Source organism: Haliaeetus albicilla, chromosome 7 (genome assembly GCF_947461875.1).
Source record: "Haliaeetus albicilla chromosome 7, bHalAlb1.1, whole genome shotgun sequence".
In the NCBI taxonomy this organism is placed as follows: Eukaryota; Metazoa; Chordata; class Aves; order Accipitriformes; family Accipitridae; genus Haliaeetus; species Haliaeetus albicilla.
In genome coordinates, this window is record NC_091489.1 from 642,370 (window position 1) to 655,138 (window position 12,769).

A 12,769-nucleotide genomic window follows, 5' to 3' on the forward strand; every position below is an offset into this window, starting at 1 on the left:
AGCCCGGACAAGAGCTTGTTGTCTCTCTGGGTTAAACGAGGAGGTTGTTCTACCCGGTGAGGCTGTTTACACAAAACACAAAGCAGTTGAGGCCGGCGCTAATTTCTGTTCCCTAAGGTCAGATTGTTTCTACTCAGCGATACCGGAAACATGAAGGAGGGGATCAACACGGGACCACAGCCACGTCCTACTCAAACGCTAACCTGGCGCACACAGGGTGACGCCGGGTGATCCGGGGCTGCTGGAGACACAGTACCGCTGCAGGCCACGTCTCGCACAGCTGCAGCCCCACAAATCCCCAGCCGGCGGGAGAAACATTTAACGAAACGCTGTTCCTACAGAAGCTCTGGCTAGGCTGAGTATCACAGTGCTGCTCTCCCGCGCAGGCAGGCTCTGCTCCCTCCACATGACCCCACTCGTCCAGCCCTGCTCTCCAGCTCACCGGAGGAGCCAGGTACCACCTCCCCAGGAAGGGGTTTGACCGACGTCTCCCTGCCGAGAGCCGCTCGCCTGCAGCACAGGCGGGTGAGCAGAGAGCAGTGACTGCATCCTCACCCAGCACTGTGCTCCTTGGAGCGTGCATGGGGCACGGTCCCGGGGGAAAAACCACTGCCAGCTGAAGGACATGTGTTCAGCACTGCCCGCCCCCCCCCAGGACTCTGCCTACTGTCTGTGGGAGAGGTGGCCCCTCGGCCAGAGCACTGGGCACCCATTGCTGTCAGAGGCATAAGGCCGGGACAGTTGGGCTGATGGGCACAGTGCTTGCGCTGGCCCTGGCCTGGGAGACTCTCATGTTGTAAGATGCGACACGGTTTGACTCAGCTCTGCCAAACAACGCGTTTTGTTCAGATGAACCCTGCTCCAGACCTGCTGAGAACCTGCCCGCTTCTCACCAGCTCCATTGCCCGAACGGGGTGCACCACTGCTCCCCTCACAGCTGCCTCCAACACTGCATCTCTCGGGCTTTCCTGCTCCTGTTGAACTCTCTTCTCGAGCACGTCGCAGGCTGCACAAAGTAAGGAGCCCACGCAGGAGCCAGGTGATCTCTGTCCCAGCCCGGGAGGGCAGGAGAAGGTGTGCGAAGAGCCGTCTGTCAGACCCCTTCAGCCTCTGCCTCTCCTCTGGTGCCCATCACAGGACATGAGACTGTGGCTTTTACTCATGTAACATATGTCAGGTTTAAAAACCTCCCTTCTTAAAAAATAATTGATTTTATTTTTATCCTGTCCTGACTACAGCTTCCAGCAGAGATGGAGATTTCAGTCCTTCCCAGCTGAAAATCCCCAGCCTGATCCACAGGACAGGCTGCGCCACATCTTGTTCTGCAGCTGCCGAACCAGAGGCAAATCTGGCAGCTCAGGCAGCAGTGGGGCCTGCTGGAGGATTGATCCCAGCACCGGCCAGTGCACACTGATGGCTTCCTAAATTAAACAGGACAGCAGATTTGTCCTCGGAGAGAAAGAGTGCTAGGTAGAGTGGGAGCTCCCACCGCCCCACAACAGGCGTGTGCTCCAAGCATGTCCAGCTCGGCTGTCCCCAGCCTGGGGAGCCCAAAGACAGAAAACCAGTCCCAGCTCCTTGCTCCCTCCGCACAGCCAGGAGGGTGGCCAGCCCCGAGCTGGGCAGGGAGAATGAACCGGTGCAGCTTCGAGCAGCAGCATGGCTCCTGGCCATGGCCAGCCAAAATGCTGCCCGAGCCCCTGAGGGTTGGCTCTCCAGCTACCCCCACCCGGGGGTCCCTGCCAGGGGCCCTGCACTGCCCAGGCACCAGGACACGGCCCAGGCTGGCAGGGAGCCCCAGCTCTTCAGAGAGACACAGAGCCAGGCAGGGATCTTGGCTTCGTCTCTGGTAGGCTCACGTCACCTAATCAAGTGTTTTCATCATGAAATGAGATGCCTCAGAAGATCCCAGAGGAGCAGAGGAGTGTCCCGGTCCTGGTGAGGCCCCTGAAGACAGGAAAGGAAATTAGGGCTGAAGTTCACTCCCACTGCTGCCCTCCCACACATCCCTGGTGAATGGCCTGAGAAGTTCCCCAGCCACCCCCCCAAATGCCATCTCACACTGTGAGCTTGGCAGGGGGGAAGGCAGCTCGGGCAGGGGTACAGATCCCCTCCTGACCTGGCCCGGGACACCAAGCCAGAGCCAACTTGGCCCGAAATCAGAAGGTTCCTGCTCGGCAATCAGCTGCCCATAGTAAGCACTCTGATGGTGCCCACAGCTCCCCAGCCGTTATCAGGGTGACATTTCTGGGCTCCGGGTGCCAGCGCCAGTTCTCCGCTTTGAGGAACCGCTGCAATCAGGCAACGTAAACTATTTCTTACTTGCATTTGGCTGCCAGAAAGAGAACAGGGGACTCTAATCGCTCTCCTCAGGATTAGATCATGAAACAAAGTCCTGCTCAGCTCCTTGCTGCAGCAAGCCCTGCCAGGAATTGTCCATTCTGATCCCAGAGTTCAGGGCAGGATCATGGAGGGGCCAGGATGGGTCTGAATGCAGGCATCCCCCGCAGATGGGGGATGCACAGCTCGGGCTGCGAGGCATGGGGTGCCCATCCTGGGAAGAGTCAGTGCAGAGGAGGGCTCTGCAGCGACCCAGGGCTTGTTTCATAGTTGGTTTCAGCACCCTGTGCCCATAGAGCCCCCAGCGTCCCTCCTGCCATGTCCCTCCTTGCCCTAACGCACATGAGTTCAGGGAGGAGGAGATGTCACCCAAACCTCAGTTGTGGCTTTAACCCCAGGCAGATAACTTTGGAGGATTTCCTTAGCCCAGAGTTACAGATGTAACCCGCCTGCAAGTTTATCCCAACATATAAATTTATCAAACTGAAACAACTCTTGCTCCTAACCAGTCACATTAAATAAAACCCCTCTTGGCGTTTTTCCTTCCCTGACCAGCGGGATCCAAGTGTGCATCAGCCTGATAGCACCTTATCTCAGAACCAGCCCCCCGAACTCTGCCTCGCCCTGGCCAGCGAGGCCTAATCACCGTGGCCAGACATGGCAACTGCCTCAGAGTGGCCATGGGCCAGAGGTAGGGGCCTGCGCCACCCCCCCCCCATGGAAATGCCACCATCTCCGGCGAGCCCCTCGGCAGGGCTGCGTGGCCGGGCTTGAAAGCGCTGGAGCCTGAGCTGTGCCTGTGCTGGCACGCCTGGGAGTGTAGGGAGGTTTGGGTTTGGATTTTAAACTCTGTAACGCCAAACACGTGTGAGGAGGGATCGGCCCTGCTGCAGCGATGGGGCAGGGGTCCCCTGCCACAGGCAGTGCCAGGCAGCACGGCGGAGGCAGAGAAGCGGCAGGTGAGGGAGCTGCCCAGACAGGCTTCAGCCATACTCCTGCATGAACACAGGCCTCCCCTGCCCCTCTTTGCTTCGGGAGCGCCTGCAGCTCTCGCGCTGTGCCTGAAGCATCGGGAAGAGGCGTGACTGCTCTGGTTCATGGGAATGTCACGGCTGGAGGCTGCCACGCTCTCTCCCTCTGAGCAGTATCTCTGGGCTGGCTCTGGTGTCCCAGTCCCATGATTACATCATCAAACATTATGAAGCACTGAATAAAGACAAGGAAGCCAGTTTCAGAGGACAGTTAAAAGGCTCTGTTTTACCTGCTGACAGGAAGAGCTACAAATTGCCACCGTTCCCCAAGCAGAAGGAACAGCCAGGGAGCATCTGCTCCCTCCAGGGTGGCAGCACCACCGGCAGCGGGTCTTCCAGCCCCAGGACCCATCCCACGGCTCTGGGGCAATCACTGGCAGACAGCTGCTGCTGCCACCGCGCTGCCGTAGTGCCCGGCACAGGGAGTCGGTCCCACAAGGACCACACAGGCACGGCTGGATGCAACCTTTCATAACTGGCCGAGAGGGTGCAGAAAAAGGAATTTTACACCATGTCCATTCTGAAGGGGGGGACATACTCTTCCTCCTCTTCTCACTAAGTAAGCAACTAAATAGGAAGCTGAAAAAGAGCAGTGAATTGCTGCCAGGAGTGCCTTGGAAAGAAAAAGGCTGTTTTAGGCTTATCTAATGTCACATCAGCCATTTCCTTAGAAGGGAGCAAATTTAATTAAGAACACAGACTCACTCAAGGACAGCCAGGTTACATACAGCACATGTACCTCAGAACACAATGCTGAGAGGTCGGCATCACACATATGGAGAGCAAGAAATGCAAACATCCCGGGCCCAGCTGCTAAAGGCTCATTATTTGGGATCAAACGCAGATGCCATCAGGCACAGAACAGCCAGCATAGAAACACGGCTCACTGCAGGGGTACAAAAGCAACAAGAGGGGAGGGCGCAGCAACCAGAGAGGAAAGGAGTAAATGTGCATGGCATGAAGAGGGAGGAAGAGGCAGATCTTGGACATCAAAACAAGCCCAGAGCAGACACCGGTAGCAGACAATTCCTACACAGAGACTCTCCTGGCTGCAAACACAGAGGGAGGACCCCCATCCAACCAGTGAGCCCTGGTTTGAGCAGAGCCTGTGACAGTTGTGGGGACACATGTGCTGCCTCTGCCAGGACGCGCTGTGGGGCTGCCGGCACATGGCACAGCACAGCCTCTGCTTCTGTGAATGTGGCTGGCAGCAGCTGTAGGGAGCTGGGCTTGCTCAGCCACCATCAGACATTCCCCAGCAAGTCAGTGCATGGTGGTACCAAAACAGGTCTTTGCATCCCCAGCGTGTCCGTCCCCAAGGGCTGCCACATCCATCCACTGCCCTCAAACCTCATGGCTCGGGTGAGGACTGAGCCTAGGCTGTCAGAACAGGCACCTGAGAGTAGGGCACATGAAACCAGCCTGGGCTGCCCCCAGACTGCTGTAGCACCAGGGGTAGGTATGCTCACTGCAGGCTGCACCATCACATTCGCTCAGGTAAGTCATCTCAATGCTCACAGGGATGATGGTCTCCAGAAAGTGTTGGAGACCACAGTAGCCCAGCGTGTCAGTGACTCTGCAGGAGTGCTGCAAGTGCCATTCTCCAGCAGAGGAGTCCTGGCACATGGGAATCCCTCCACAGCACTGCTGTCACCGGCACAGAGAGGAACCCTGGGCACCAGCCTCCAGCCACAACTCCAGAGTGACATGCCCAGATCAAGCCAGCACATCCCACTGAGTTCAGATCAACAGGCTCCTGCTACAAAAGGTACATTTTTAAGTTTCACAGCCCCACAAACTCAGCCTGGACTCCAGCATCCCATCTACACTGAAAATTACCTACTATCGACGATGGCTGTCAGCAGCACTGCAGCTGAACCAGTGCCAAGTCATCCTCCAAGGGCAGGGCAGGCAGGACAAGCTGTTCAGCACTGGCTGGGGACAGACGGCTAAAGCATGCCGGGAAGCAAGCACCGTCTGCTCCACCAGATCCCGAGAACGACCACACTGGGTCTGATCAAAGGTCGCTCCAGCGCAGCACCCCACCTCTGCGTGCAACAAGCACTGAATACTCAGGCAAAGAATGGGAAAGGCGAGCATGATCCTTTCCCAGCACAGCTGTCCAGCTTCCCCTGGTCAACGATTAAGGATTTACTGGGTCAAAGACTGTACCTGGGTCATGTTTTCTGACCAGCTGGGTACTTTGTTATCAGCACTGAGAATCTAAAAAATTAGTCATACCTTCTACCAGCCACTGTTGCATAGTGCTTACCCCACCACCTCTGCAACAAACCCATTAGCTTTCAGTGGACTGCACATGGAAAATGAAAGTAAATGTTGCCCTGAAGACAGGCAGCAAGGGCCCACATGGTCTGTAGCTCTGGCATGTGGAAAAAAGCACTTGTGCTGCCTGCTTCCCACAGGGGTGGGTGGGGTGGCTTGGCAGGCCTACCCTCCCCACAGCATACTGCTGTGTTCATCTGGTGCAGTAAGGAAACATGGCTGAAGGGCAAGAATCTGGTACGTTGCTCTGTTTTGTTTCTGATGGAAAAATAAAGATAGATGAAAACACCCAGGCTGCTCTATAAATACATCTCATTTTAATTACTTCAAATTAGTTCCTTGGCATCCACTCCCACCCTGCTGCACAGCCTGCTTTGCAGCAAGCACATATCATTCTGCCATTGAGGTCTTCTACAACACAGCAGCGACAGCAAGCTCCTTGTGCTCGCTTTCACCCCACGTGGCAACACAGCAGGGACTGCAGAGCCCAAGCATATGGTTGGCAGGAGGGAAGGAGTTGCCCTTCGAGGCCAAGCTCGACCAGCCAGCTGAAGAGACCGCTCCGTGGCCTTCACAGGAACAGGGATCAGCAACAGGAGCAGTCCCATTATTTACTTTCTGGGTGGTCCCTCTCAGAACTGCCTAGAGCAGCTTTAGCCTCTCAAACACAATCAACAGGGAGAAAAGACAGAGGATCTCTGAATACTTCTAAGAAGTCACGTCTTTGGAAGGCTTTGCAGATTCTCCTTGCCCCAAGAAATCCCGAGTATGCAGCTGCTTGCAGTCACAGCTTGAAACCAGGCCAGGAGAACAAACCTTCACAGCGAGAACTGCTTCAGCAGCCAGGGAAGAGTGGAGGGGGCTCTTATCAGAAGAACTTGACGCCTCGGCCATCATCCAGCGTGATAATTTCAGCCTTGTGCTCTTGTTGCAAGGCTTGCAGGGCACGGAGCAGCATAGTCTCATCTAAGCCATGGAACTCTAGGGAAGGACAAAGATCCCCATCAACAGAAAAAAAAAAAAAAATCACATCAGGAAACAAACAGGCTTACAAAGTCCAGGGACTGCTGGCAGTGAAGCAGAAGGCTCTGAAGAGCACCTTTCAGACTCCAGCGCCGTAACACTATGACAAATCCAGAGTCACGGCTACACTGACAGACTCATCACTACATTGCTGTATCAGGAACAAAGCCTGAAGGTCAACAGACAGAAGGGAATGAGTCACAGCAGTCTCAAAGGCAGAGCAGAAGCTAGGCACAAAAACAAAACACCCTGCACCTCACACCAGATAAAGAGCCGGGCACTACGGAGGCTTGTGGGGTGGGGGGAAGGTTTAAAAAGCAAACAGTGATAACAAAGGGAGATGTTCCTGCAAAGTGGTAAAAAAGCCTTCAGAGTGGCGTTTGCCAGTGGCAACCAGTGTGAACTTGCATAAGCAATTTTAAAACATTTAATCTACAAAACTATAATCTGACAATCAACTGTTTATGCAATCAAATCAAGTGTGCTCTGAAAACCTGTGCCAGAACATTACACACTACATTACCTTCATTCTCTGTATCATCTCCACTGGCTAATTCGTACAGCGTGAATACGGAGTTAGTCAAGCCGTTCTTTGACACCTGGAAACATAAAAGTAATATAGCAAATCTTGTCCATGTGATTTAACGTCCTTGGCAAGATCTTCTCGTACATCTCGGTGCAAATGAAATGGAATGCAGACAGCACTCGATGAGGAAAAATACCCTGGAAATGCTCTAGGGGCACTGGAGAGTCAAGAAATGACACCTAAGGAAACTAACACGGTTCTTTTCCCTGCCCTTCTGCTCTTTCTGCCCATGTGTTTCACAATAAGGACTTGTGCCAAACAAAGGCAATGCTGCTCTGTCCTCATTACAGAACAGCCAACTGCAGTGGGAGCAGATGACTCCATCCGCTGCTCAAACTGCATCTTACAGCAAGTAAAAAGCTGTTAACATCTCTACGCTTCTCTGCCACAGAGAGAAATGGAAGAAGGAAGGCAAAAGCAGTGAAGAAACAAGAGAAAAATATCACAGTGGTCTTTTTCACAAATCGCAGCCAATACCACCTGTCCTCCCGGGCACAGAAAGCCTGGTCTGTGGGGTGAGACAGCTTCTACGTTCTCACCCACTGATAGATGAGCTTTCCCCATTCTTCTGGTCTCCTCCACATGATCAGAAAACTGGTTTTGTTCTTATCTAACCATTCCAGGTTCCCTAAAATCAACAGGGAAAAGGTATTTAATCAGAGCACAAGTCTACAGTAACAATCAAACCCACAGATTTCACAACACATGCTGGACATTACACCCACAGGTAGCTTCAGGTACCTGCCTCTCCCTGCCCCGTGACTGCTCGCGCCAACTCCCTAACTATCTCTACCTGTACAGAAATTAATTTCTCCTTCGAGCCCCATCTTCCTCCCACAACTTCACCCACCCTGGAAAGGCAAGGTCCGGCTCCCAAGCATGGGCGATGCCGGGGAGCCGTGGTGGGCAGGGAGGGCCCCGGGACCCCGCTCAGGCAGAGCCAGGGTCCACGGCAGCTGGGCGAGCCCCAGGTCCAGCTCCCGGCAGCAGGAAGGGGCCCGCCCAGCGGCTGCCACCCTTCCTGCCTCGCTAACTACGGGTCGGGCACCGGCCGCAGGTGGGACGGACGGACGCATGACACCCACCGTTCTTGCGGAGCTCCTCCAGCACCACCTGGATGGACTCCAGCGGGAGCTTCCCTGGGCGGGGGTTAAGGAGACGCTCACCGACCGCGGGAGGCAGGGAGGGAAGGGGGCGGCAGGCGGGGCACCGGGCCCCCAAAGGATACGCTGCAGGCGGCGGTTAGCGAAGAGCGGGCTGTCCTGGGCCTCCCGCACCGTCATGGCGGGCAGCCGGTGCCGCCGGCTGTAGGCGAGCGCCAGCGCGCACCAGGCCGAGAGCTGCTTCTGCCGCGTCTCCCCGTTGGGCTGCAGCCTGCGGGGCTCCGCTCAGCGGCCGGGCCGAGGCCGGGACCGGGCGGCTCCGCGGGGGCACCCGGCGCTGCCGGCCCGGCCTAACGCCAGCCACGGCTAGGCCCGTCCCGCGCCCCCCCCCCCGTCCCGCACCTCCCAGTCCCCCCGCCCCGCCCCACCCCGGCCCCGCTGCCCCGGCCCCGGCCCCAGCCCGCGCTCACGTGAAGAACGGCGGGAAGCTGTACTGCCAGGGCCACGCGAAGCTCATCGCCGCCACCGGAACCGCCGCCGCTGCCGCCTTCCGGTCCGCCCCGCCCCGCTTCCGGCCCGCTGCGCGGTGCCCCGCCCTCCCCGCGAGGCTCCGCCCCACTGAGCCCCGCCCCGCCCCCCGGAGCCCCGCCCCCCGGAGCCCCGCCCTTCCATGACGGCGGCGGCGGCGGCCCGGCCCCTGCCCGGTGCCTGGTGCCCGGTGCCCCGCCTGTCGCGTTCCCCGCGGAGGGATGCGGGCTCCGTCCGCGCCCAGCGCTGCCCGCTGCCGCCCCGCGGCGAGAAGCTGCCGGCGAGGCCGTGCCGGGTCGGTGCTGGCGGCAGGAGCGGGCCCGGGGGGCCGTGGCGGGAACGAGCGGCGGAAGAACCAGCGCCACGCGTGGGGGAAGAAGCGTTTAATCCCCAGCCGCGGGGCCGGCGGTGGAGCGGGGGACGGGGGGGGGGAGGCGCCGCCGGCGGCACAGCGAGAACCGGCCGCCCCGGCAGCGTGTGCCGGTAACCCCGGGACCCCCCCCCGGGGCTGCTGAAGCGACCGGTGGCCCCGCAGCCCGGGGCGGGGGGGGGGGGGAGGCGGGAAGCGTGGGGCAGCGCCCGGGCGGAGGACCTGCAGGGCTACCGCTGCCCGCTTTCTGCCCGCCGCAGGCAGCAGAGGGGGGCGGCCGCGGGTGCCCGGGCATCAGCGCTAGGGCTGGGCTTTGCCGTCCTTGCTGCGCCAGATGACCAGGGTGACCAGGAAGGGGATGAGGCAGATGGGGGCGATGATCATGGCCAGCAGCACGTCCTCAGGTGGGTCGAAGTAGACCTGGTGCTCCAGGGTGCAGTTGTGGAAGTAGCGGTGGTGGCTCTGGAAGATGTACCGCTCTGCCAGCGCGTTGGGGTAGCCGTAGTGCAGGTGGTCAGCCCAGGTCTCCAGGCAGGTCTGCAGGAAGCTGTAGGGCCTGGGAAGAGAGCCGCGGGGTGCTGGGAGAGAATGGGGATGTGCGGGGGCACGGGGTGGCTGCGGGACACCAGAGGCACAGACCCCCCCCAGGTGCCCCCGAGCCCCCTGCCCTGGCCCAGCAGCATCCCTCCGGACTGCCCGGGGCTTGCCCTGCGCTCCGCTGCCTGCGCCAGCCAGCCCTGCGCAGGCAGGAGTTGCTGGAGGGGAAGGTGGCCCTGGGTCCCTCAGGCCAGGAGCTGGTGGCCCGTCGACACGGCCCGGGGGCTCTGCCCCAACCGAACACTTTCCGCTGCCTCGGGAGCCGCTCCACTTGTGTGGACCTGGGGACGGAGCGGCCACAGGTAATTCCCCCACCAAAGTGTCTCCATGTGTGGCTTCCCCAGCTGGGGACATCCCCGGAGCTGGTCAGAGCCCCTTGCCCCCCCTGCACCCCTGCAGTGCTGCCCAGGAGGGCTCTCCAGCCATCCCACCGCCCTGTACCTGCTGATGACTTTCCACTCGCACAGCTCCGACACTGTCACATTCTTCATCAGGTCGACGAAGAACTCCCAGCACTTCTGCGTGATGTTGGTGTACGTCTCTTCTGCAGGGGAAAGGTGCTGAGCGTGGGCAGCACGCCCCCACTAGAGCCCGTCCCTGCCCACGGCTGCTGGCAGGTGACACCCAGCACCCGGACTCGCGCCCAGGCCAGCACGGAAGACATGGGCACGGTGTGGGGCTGCATCCCGCAGCAGCCCCGGGGCGATGCCCGGGAGCATGGCAGGAGGGCAGGCTGCTGCTGGCTGCCCCCACTGTGGCCAATGCCAGGGAGGGCTCCATGGCACAGGCTGGCTATTTTGGGGATGGACAGAGATCACGCGGCCAGGGGAAAGGGGGGGTCACCCTGTGGTGCACAGCCGGCCCCGGCTAGGGCACCGTTGGCCCCGCAGTGCTGCCCAGCCCTCACCAAGCCCCGGCACTCACCAACAAGCTGGGCCGTCCAGTTGAACACGGCCACGGGTGGGCTCGTCCTGGCATCCTGGCCAAAGCCCTCCACCTCAGTGCCTGTGTGGCAGAGCCCGGTCCCCAGGAGCGCTGCGGAGGGGAGGGGACAGGGTCAGCGGGGGACGGGCGCTGGCAGGGCTCCATGCACGGGAGCTGCCCCGACAGAGGCTGGGTCTGCAGGAGGGAACTGGTTTCAGGTGTCCCTTGGGGGCCACTGGAGACGGTGGTCAGGGCACAGGGAAATGTGCTGTCCAGAGCCCAGCACGCACCTGGGGCCAGGGTGTTCAGCCCCCTTACAGGCAGGGGCTGTGGGGATGGGGCCAGGCTGCGGGCAGCTGCCCAACAGCTTGGAGGGGCTGTCTAGGGCCTCTGGGCCCTGGGCCGTGGGCCACAGCATAGGGGCGAGCAGTGCTCCCCACCCATGGGGAGCCAGCGCGGGGGCCGCCCCATCGCCCCAGGCAGCTGCATTGCAGCCGGACGGGGCTGGGGCAGGAAGAGGAAGCGCTGGCCACAGCACAGCACTGCCAGAGAGCCCCTCTGCCTGCCATCCGCCCCACACCCAGCACAGCCCACCATGGCCGTGGGGCACGTCCCGCCTGGCCCACTGGAGCCCCACGGCCTGAGGAAACCGCCCTGTCCATCTTCTGCCCTCAGCTGAGGGCCCATGGCGTGGGGCAGCGATGCCGGTCATGTGGTGAACCGCACCGGTGGGCTCTGCCTGGGCCACTTGTGGGGAGCTCCGGCATGGCCGGGCACTGGCTGCGGGGTGCTCCCAGGCTGGCACGGTGGCTGCAGCGAGGGCAGCCCGCCCTGTCCCGGTCTCTGTCCCCGACGGCCCCGTCCAGCCCCTCTCCGCACGGGCACGTGCGGTGCCATGGCTCCCGGCCCGGGGCTTCGCAGGGCTCCCCAGCCACTCTCTTGTGGGTCATTTGCAAAAAGATTGGGGACGAGCGTGGTGGGGGATGCCCCGCAGCGCCCGTTGCCTGCCTGCCACCGGCCCCCGGCCACGCAGACGACGGCCACCCTCGGCTCTGCCCGGCTGGCCCCGTGCCGGGGTGGGCGCTGGGCCGGGCTGAGCCAAGACCCCGGCCCCGGGCCCCACGCGCGGGAGGGCGGCCGCGTGCGGGGTGGTGCGAGGCGCGGAGCCTCCCGCCACCGGTGGCCCCGGGGCCGCCCCCCACGCACTTACCCCAGAGCAGCAGGAGCCCTCGGGAGAGGCGGCCGGAGCCCATCTGCGCGCACGGTGCCATCCTGCAAAAGCCTGCCGGCTAACGACCGGGACAAGTATTTCAATGGAAATAACAGGAAGCAACTCCTTTCCTCTGACAGGGGCAGTTTGACTACAGGAGACGTGTGAAAAATGAGATTGCTCAGCTCTGCTTTAAAGCGGCTCTCCCGGCGAGACCCCACCGCCGTGCGGCGCGGTGCCGGCCCCCGTGGGCATCGCTCCCGTGCCCCGGCACCCGGGCAGCCCGCGCCTCACCCAGCGGCCCAGAGGCTCTGCTCCCCGCGCAGCACGTCCAGTTTTACGAGGCCGCTATTTGTTTACTTGTGTATTTCTCTTTAATCCTGTCTGGGCTGGGTTGTGAAATCCCTCGTCTCCTGCGTGGAGGGCAGGCAGCCCGACAGCCGGGGGGGAGTGGACGGGGAAGCGTAATGTCCCCGGACAGGCGCTGCCGCCCAGGCGCTGGGGCGGCAGAGGGACCCATGGTCCCATCGCCACGGCTTCTGGCTCACCGGGCCACCTGCCCCATGGCGGGCATCGCCAGAGCAGCCCCCTGGCCCCTGCCTGCAGCCGGGAAGGGAAGGGCGGTGGTGCGACCTGCCCACGGGTGCAAGGCCGACGCAGGCGGGGAGATGGGGAGAGGGCAGAGACTTGGCTGACGTTGCCAGTCCTCCACCCCGATGGCTTCCTCCCGCACCGCCCAGCCCGGTGCCTGCCCGGCTCTGCTGGAGCCCCTCG

The 12,769-nt window shown here is 60.8% G+C and overlaps 2 protein-coding genes across 3 annotated transcripts; both read right to left on the minus strand.

The window, feature by feature from the left end:
• Positions 1–5,949: 5,949 nt before the first annotated feature.
• Positions 5,950–8,965, minus strand: VPS25 (vacuolar protein sorting 25 homolog). The gene is made up of 6 exons (XM_069786262.1): positions 8,837–8,965; positions 8,492–8,637; positions 8,349–8,402; positions 7,803–7,891; positions 7,201–7,276; positions 5,950–6,635 (listed from the first exon to the last, which is right to left on the minus strand). Exons 1-6 carry the CDS (start codon positions 8,881–8,883, stop codon positions 6,523–6,525), a joined length of 525 nt encoding a protein of 174 aa, XP_069642363.1. The 5' UTR covers positions 8,884–8,965; the 3' UTR covers positions 5,950–6,522.
• A 297-nt stretch (positions 8,966–9,262) lies between these two features.
• RAMP2 (receptor activity modifying protein 2) lies at positions 9,263–12,406 on the minus strand. Of its 2 annotated transcripts, XM_069786264.1 has the most exons (5): positions 12,290–12,406; positions 11,996–12,146; positions 10,786–10,896; positions 10,303–10,405; positions 9,263–9,820 (listed from the first exon to the last, which is right to left on the minus strand). In XM_069786264.1, exons 2-5 carry the CDS (start codon positions 12,054–12,056, stop codon positions 9,565–9,567), a joined length of 531 nt encoding a protein of 176 aa, XP_069642365.1. In that variant the 5' UTR covers positions 12,057–12,146; positions 12,290–12,406; the 3' UTR covers positions 9,263–9,564. The 2 variants fall into 2 exon arrangements, with proteins under 2 accessions (XP_069642365.1, XP_069642364.1); XM_069786263.1 differs by lacking the exon at positions 12,290–12,406 and having other exon boundaries at positions 11,996–12,270.
• Positions 12,407–12,769: the final 363 nt, after the last annotated feature.

Bases quoted from the DNA above. Each gene is read 5' to 3' on its own strand.
- VPS25 (XM_069786262.1), bottom strand. From the start codon at position 8,883: ATGAGCTTCGCGTGGCCCTGGCAGTACAGCTTCCCGCCGTTCTTCAC. The intron at 8,403-8,491 runs GTATCCTTTGGG...ACCCCCGCCCAG, and splicing joins CGCTAACCGCCGCCTGCAGC to GGAAGCTCCCGCTGGAGTCC. The intron at 7,277-7,802 runs GTGAGAACGTAG...TTATGTTTCCAG, and splicing joins GAAAGCTCATCTATCAGTGG to GTGTCAAAGAACGGCTTGAC.
- RAMP2 (XM_069786264.1), bottom strand. From the start codon at position 12,056: ATGGCACCGTGCGCGCAGATGGGCTCCGGCCGCCTCTCCCGAGGGCTC. The intron at 10,406-10,785 runs GTGAGTGCCGGG...TTTCCCCTGCAG, and splicing joins CTGGACGGCCCAGCTTGTTG to AAGAGACGTACACCAACATC. The intron at 9,821-10,302 runs GTACAGGGCGGT...CTCTCTTCCCAG, and splicing joins GAGTGGAAAGTCATCAGCAG to GCCCTACAGCTTCCTGCAGA.